We start from the raw sequence: 6,939 nt of genomic DNA, 5'->3' as shown, positions 1-6,939 counted from the left end.
ATCTAAAAAAGAGCCAACAATGTAGCCCATTAGCATCATATGGGAGCTGAAACAGGCCTACAATTGATTGGTTGCCACAAGACCAATCCTTTAGGTTTTATGGACGATCTCACCGGCCGGCGACCGTTCAGGTCATCAACGATCGGAGTGCAAACGCACTACGTAGGCCAATTCGATGTTCATCTATCGACCACCGCTTGCTCCGTTCGTCAGTTTGGCCGTTTTGTTAATTGGTAAGCCTATATGATCCGGTCAATCATGTGCCAAGATTTTTTCATGGATGCGCCACTACATTTTTTTCCCGTTGGTTGTAGCCAACGTTCCTATTTCTAGTTGCCTCTGTAGCTTGTCTAGTAGTAGTAGTAGTTATCTATAGTGTGCAATGTAACTAGAGCAGAATTAGTACTAGACGGATGTGCTTTTAGGTAGAACAGGATGAGATCAGTTTGGTACCTTCACTTTTTATCATCGATATTATGTATATTTCTAAATGTGTACGCCATAACATACATCTGAAATTCTACAATCAAGCAAGAGTTTGCATATGTGACCATTGCTTGTATGTTCTTTTAAAAAATAAGATCCTATTTACATTTCACCTGGGGCCCCTAAATTCTTGAAGACGGCCCCTGCATATACATCACCAAATCTATATCTTTGAATTCATCATTGCATGTACTTTCATATCATTTCAATTTTTTATTATAAATTTTCATATTGTTTTCTACAAACTTGATAAAATTTCATTTCAGTCATAGCTAATATGCGTAGTAAATAAAAACGGAGGGAATATGTAGGTGAGGCTGTTCAAGGAAATTGACTACAGAAGTTTTATCATTTGTTGAATAGATTTGGAAATATAAATTACTTGAGAAATTGGGCTGAAAGCCTGAAACAGCATTCGAAGCACGCATGCTGAAACCTGAAACCATAGATTATCCCACTACAGCTAAGATGAACATGAAGGAAACATTGACTCCAGAATCCCCGATCAATAGACGAGTTGCATGCATGAACATGAGGATGAATGCTCACTCGACTCAAGGTTAGATCGGGGTGGCGTGAGCCTGGAGCACTTCCTCGAAGTCGGCATTCCGCAGCACCCCGACCACGGCGAGCGCCTCCTCCTTGCTGCGGATGTTGGCTTCCATCTCCAGCATCTTGGTGAATGGCCCGTCCCACTTGCCTGTACGGTTGGTGCGGAGGATCTCGTAGGACATGGTGTCCCAGTGCTCGACGTAGGGTAGGTGCTCGGGGCCGACTCGGGCACCGGTCACCCATCCGTCGTCGACGGTCTTCCGGATATGGGCGCCACCCGCTGGGCCTCGCTCCAGCGCCCGCTTGACCGGCTCAACGTCGGCCCCCCGGCGGTAGGCGGCGAGGACGCGGATGGCCTCCCGCCCCAGCGTCACGCCCGGCAGGTTTGCGAGGCCGCCGATGAGCTCACTGTAGCTGCTGCCGAACGGGAGGGTCGTGGACGCGGGGAAGAGGTGCTCAAGCCCCGGGAAGGCGTGCCAGTCGCCGCTGCCAGGCGAAGGAGATGTCGTGTTTCTGCATGGCCACGGTGGTCTTGTCGTCACCGCGACCTTGTAGCTGCGCGACGACGAGGCGACGCTCAGCAGAGGCTCCTCCGTGTCCGTGCGTGCTGTTGCCACCGGCGTGGGCAAGTATGAGGAGGAAGAGTACGATGGCCGGCGAGTCGGTTGACGGTGGATCCGTCCATCTCTTTCTCTTCAACACTAGAACAGTGAGCGATGAATGATATGAACAATCATGTTGTGGTATATATATGGGGGCAACGGACACCGCCGCACTGATCGCGTTGCCCAACGGTGATGGCTTGTGCAATGCATGGAACCAGCGTGATTGTCAAGCGAAGAATGTGACATGACTCATGCATGCATGGTGGGCATCTTCTTTTGACCGGCCGTGCTTGGCGCACATGCACAATGTAGCCTGGAGCGCAAGGATGTGATGTCCATGCAGCTTCCAACATTTACATTCCACCCTTTCCTACACAAAGATGTGTGGAAATGATAAATCCCGAATGTTCCTCATTTAAGCATTCATTCCGAACTGGCAAATTTAGTTGGCACTATGTGGCAAGTTTAGTTCGCAATTTTCTGAACTGAGATAAAATTGCCATGTCTTAACAACTAAAGTCGACACCTCCTATCAACTAAAGTTGCCATCAGAAAATGTTCGGGGTGAAATGCTAAAATCCAAACATTCAGGATTTATTGGGATCCAAGATATGATGTGTGAGTGAGTACCATGTGATGGTCTTTTTATTTTTGTTCAGGATATATTTATATTCTAACTCCTTGAGTTAACTCGCCCATTTGAGCGCCTAGATTTCATATATACTCCCTCCGTACCTAAATATAAGTCTTTTAAGACATTTCACTAGGTGTCTACATACGGAGCAAAATGAGTGAATCTATACTCTAAAGTATGTCTATATACATCCGTATGTAGTTCATTAGTGAAACCTCTAGAAAGACTTATATTTAGGAACGGAGGGAGTACTTTACAGTGTGAAAAACGCATTATATTTTGAGATAGAGGAAGTATTTATTTTCCCACGCAAAAAAAAATATGGAGTATTTATTTTCGGCATGTTCTGAACTACTACTTGAGGTAATTTTGTTCAAAATGTAGGTCTTGAAAGTATTCGTTGTATAGAACTTTTCCTACAAATTAAAAAGTAAAAAAGGAGGGGTATGCTCCGGAAATTGCTTTTCAGGTATGCACACACGAGAGTGTGCTATGTCTGAAACCATATCCTCTGACTTTGTGAAGAGATGTCAGGGAGCTGCATTGGTGGTGCTGTGTAAAACGAGGAAGGAAGTCAGGGGCCTCACACTGTTTGTAAATCTGTATTTACGGAAATCACGATACACATTTATTGTTCAAAGAACTCCGTGTTAGATCACAGTTTAGGGAAATCTACCCAAGGGAAGTCAGGGTAATGTTTTGACTGGACTCCCATGACATCATACATCATATATCAGTGGAACTAAACTTAAATGCTTTGACAGGGCCATTTCCATCAGAAGATTTGCCCCCATTGCTTTTATCGGTATAACACCCTAATCTTTTCTTGATTTTTAGCATAAGCAATATGTGTGTTATAATACAAAGTGAAGGCCCCTAAAAGAATACAAAGTGAAACTTTGCCTGAGTGCAACCAGATAAATAATTATAGGGACGACATAGGAAAAAAAAACAAACATTTCTGATTGTCTTACATATATGTTTCGAGTGTTCTGCGGACGTGCAGTTCACCCATGCAATGAAAAAAGATGTGAAGTTTCATGAAGAAGTGACACCCGTGGCATTCTAGATAAAGGAACGGCAAATCCATGCTTAAATAATAATTTCTATGTATTTTGGCAGTGGGATTTTGTCTTTTTCGCCAGCAATACTCGGCAGTCATGTCTTCATCTTCAACCAAATTGACAATTGAACGAAGGTTCTCCTGTACAAGTATGACACCGACCCTGGGCTGGACCGGCAAAATCCAGGGCCTGTGCTAAACTCTAAAATGGAGCCTTATCTCACACATAAAAAATGAACAAATCAACAGTTGTAATGTACTCCCTCCGTTCCAAAACAAGTGTCTTAAGCTTAGTACAATTTTGTACTAAAGCTAGTATAAAGTTGAGACACTTATTTTGGGACAGAGGGAGTATATGGCATGTTATTTTACATAATGTTTCTCTTGCATTTCTGAAACCAGACTAGTGTTTTCCATATATGCTTTAGTATTTGGTGAACATGTTTACAAATACGTGCAAACATTTTTTTAATGTAGGATGAATATTTATTCCATGTATAATGAATTGTTTTATTGAACGATGAACTTTTATTTAGATGCTGTGAACATTTTGAATACAATGACTTTTTTATAATATATGATTAACATATTTTAAATATATTTTGAACAATTTTCTTAATATATGATTACATAAGACAATAACATTTTTTAATATATGATTTTTTTAATATATGAAATTTTTAATAGAAAAAAGAAAATTAATATATGATTTTTTTATTGCATGATGAACTTTTCTTTAGATGTGGTAAATTTTTTGTAATACACGGTGATCATTTTGTTAGTATACGATATGTCGTATTTTTAAAATACAGTGAGATTCTTTTAAATACATAATGATTTTTTTTTTCGGATGGACACTAATTAAACACTCTCTAAACAAACCCTAAACATATTGGGAAATTCTATTTAGAAGCGCCGCACCGTGGCCATTGCATGCGGCGGCTTGGGTTGTCCTTCCTTCATCATGCATGCATGCATGCATACAAATGTCATTAATTCGTTTTAGATGACCGAAATTCAAAAACTTTTATCTCTTAAACCATTAATTCGATCAATGATTCGTTTTTACCATTGACTTTGTTTCGACGAAATCTTCGAAACTAAATCCCATGTTGACATGTTTCGACAATCTTTTTTTTGCTCATACTTACCACATTTGTTACACTTACTTGTCATATTAGTAAGTACTTACTTGTCTGATAAAAAATAACTTAATCGCCAAATTTTTAAAAATTACATATAAACATGACATCTCGACATAATCAAAATGACAAGCAAAAAAAACTTTTTTTAGGTGATTGCGCGTAAAAATATGACAACTCAACAGATTTAAAACTAGTGACCACAAGAAATCTTTTTGGTCATCGTTTGTAAATATGACAATCCGGTATAGTTAAACTAACAAGCACACAAAATAGTTTCCTGACAAAGTTATATGTAAACATGACAAGTTGGCATATTTAAATTGACAAACACAACCAATGACATGCTTTTATATCATGTATAATGAAAATTGCTACAAGGCTTTGTACGAAACAACATTAAAAAGTGTCAATCAAGTTATTTTTTTAGGCAAGTAAGTGGTTAATAATATGGCAGGTGGGTCAAAAAATGTGGCAATTATGAATGGAAAAAAAAGTTGACGAAACATGTCGACATGGGATCTAGTTTCGAAGAACTCGTCACGACGAAGTCAATGGTGAAAACGGATCATCGATTGAATTAACAGTTTTGTAGATAAAAGTTTTTAAATTTCAAATACGAATGGGAATCTTATTGACTTTATTCCATGCATGCAGAGGAGAAAGAGAAGGAACTAACCACATTATTACAGTACTTAGCTTACTTTTTCAGTGATGACAATACTTAGTTTAATAGTACTAATGAATCATTCTCTTTTTTATTTTGCTTTGCAAGCGCTGTGCATTTCTACAACAGCCGCCGCACGGGAGCGCCAAGGTGCGGCGCCGCTGCATAGTGGGTTCCAAACATATTTTATTAGATGATGAACCTTACACAAACATATATTGGAAAACACACACTAAACATCTTTTCAATGGTGACCATTATATATACTTGTGAATTAAAATTCACTTGTACACATACAAAGGTCTACAAGACATTCGCGTGTAAACACCACACGTACATTATTGGATAGAAGCAACACGTGACTTGAAATGCATACGATTGCAAGCTTGATGCAATCAAGCAACGAGGTATGGATGGATCATGGATGCACACCCTCGCAGCGAACGATCAAAAGGCCACTTCGGCGTTGGCAAACTCGTCTCTCTTGTGGTTCTGGGTCACGTCCGCCACCATCTCGCCGAACCTGCACGGGGGGCTGACAACAGGCACCGTGCCCCGCGCGTACTGTCCACCGGCACCACGCCCGCTGCCAAGTCCATCGGCATGCACGTCCTTGGACTTCTGTGCGATGATGACGGAGTTCACCACGTCGTCGTCGGGATGGCACACGGCCAGCACCTCGAACCCGCCTCGGCCGATGTCCTGGGGGTCGACGATCGGGTACAGGAACCCGCGCGCTCCGTGTGCGCTGCGCACGACGAGGGCCGCCCCGTCTGCCATGTGTGCGCCGAGGTGCGCGATCACCTTCGCCTTGTCCTCGGCGGCCATGCCGACGAGTGCGGCCAGGAAGACAACGTCGTACTTGGCGAGCTCGCCGGCGAGGTCCGCGACGTCGGCCGTGTGGAACGACATGCGGGCACCCACGTCCGCATCCGCGCGGAAGAGCTTGCTGGCGCGATCGTTGGCCGCGCCGCACAGGTCATAGTTGTCGAACATGGTGTCGGGCAGGTGGCGCGCGGCCAGGACAAAGGAGCTGAACGGCAGCGGGCCGGAGCCGATGAACGCGACGCGGGCCGGGGCGATGCCGCCAGGCACGTAGCGGGCCAGGAGCTCGTACTCGAGCTTGCTGAGGTTGATGTAGTTGTTGTAGTAGGGGAACATGCCGAGGTGATCCAGCGGCTTGTCGAAGGCGGCGAGCATGTCGGAGTAGTGCGCCTCCAGCTTCCCCTCGGCCTCGGAGCATAGGCGGATGAGGCCCTCCCGCATCTCCTGCGCCTCCGGCCCGAGCTTGGTCACGTCCACTGGACTCGGTGGAACGCACGCCGTGACCAGCTCCGTGAAGAGCGCGTCGACGTCCGGGGATGGGCTGAGCGACGGCAGCTTGGCGATTGCGGCATGGAGCCCGGTGATCTTCTCCACCAGGGCATCCACCTCCTGGTTGTTCTGGGCAGCCATTTCACTGGTGTTCTTGGTACCTCAGGATAGGCACAGGAGTGGAGTGGAGAGCGGTCGATCGAGCTGATTGCTTGATGTTAATGGAGCCGGCAGCACGGGGTATATAGAGCTGCCCGAGTGGAGCTAGAAAAGGTGTGCATGAATGCATGCACGGTTCACGCGTCTCTTCCCAATGAGGCTGGTTTCATGCCTCTGTTGTGTCTTCTCGTCCTGCTGTTGAAGTGGACAGCGTTTTCTATGTCTGTATGTAGATCGCTTTGAATAAAGAGTGTACCCAAATAATTTTAGCCTTTAGGCTGATTACGACTAGAGACATTTCCTATCTAAAAGCTCCT

General features: G+C 44.1%; 1 protein-coding gene and 1 pseudogene across 1 annotated transcript; both read right to left on the bottom strand.

The window, feature by feature from the left end:
• Positions 1-1,046: 1,046 nt before the first annotated feature.
• On the bottom strand, positions 1,047-1,723 carry LOC123449959 (annotated as a pseudogene).
• Positions 1,724-5,388: 3,665 nt separating this feature from the next.
• LOC123447493 (probable nicotianamine synthase 2) lies at positions 5,389-6,691 on the bottom strand. The gene has a single exon (XM_045124102.1). It carries the CDS (start codon positions 6,602-6,604, stop codon positions 5,597-5,599), a length of 1,008 nt encoding a protein of 335 aa, XP_044980037.1. The 5' UTR covers positions 6,605-6,691; the 3' UTR covers positions 5,389-5,596.
• Between the last annotated feature and the right edge of the window lie 248 nt (positions 6,692-6,939).

The sequence above is a fragment of the Hordeum vulgare genome, chromosome 4H (genome assembly GCF_904849725.1).
Source record: "Hordeum vulgare subsp. vulgare chromosome 4H, MorexV3_pseudomolecules_assembly, whole genome shotgun sequence".
In the NCBI taxonomy this organism is placed as follows: Eukaryota; Viridiplantae; Streptophyta; class Magnoliopsida; order Poales; family Poaceae; genus Hordeum; species Hordeum vulgare.
Note: the sequence above shows the minus strand (reverse complement) of the source record. Positions and strands in the feature narration are given on the sequence as shown.

What these genes read in the sequence shown, in the direction of transcription:
- LOC123447493 (XM_045124102.1), bottom strand. Translation starts at nt 6,604, where the DNA reads ATGGCTGCCCAGAACAACCAGGAGGTGGATGCCCTGGTGGAGAAGATC.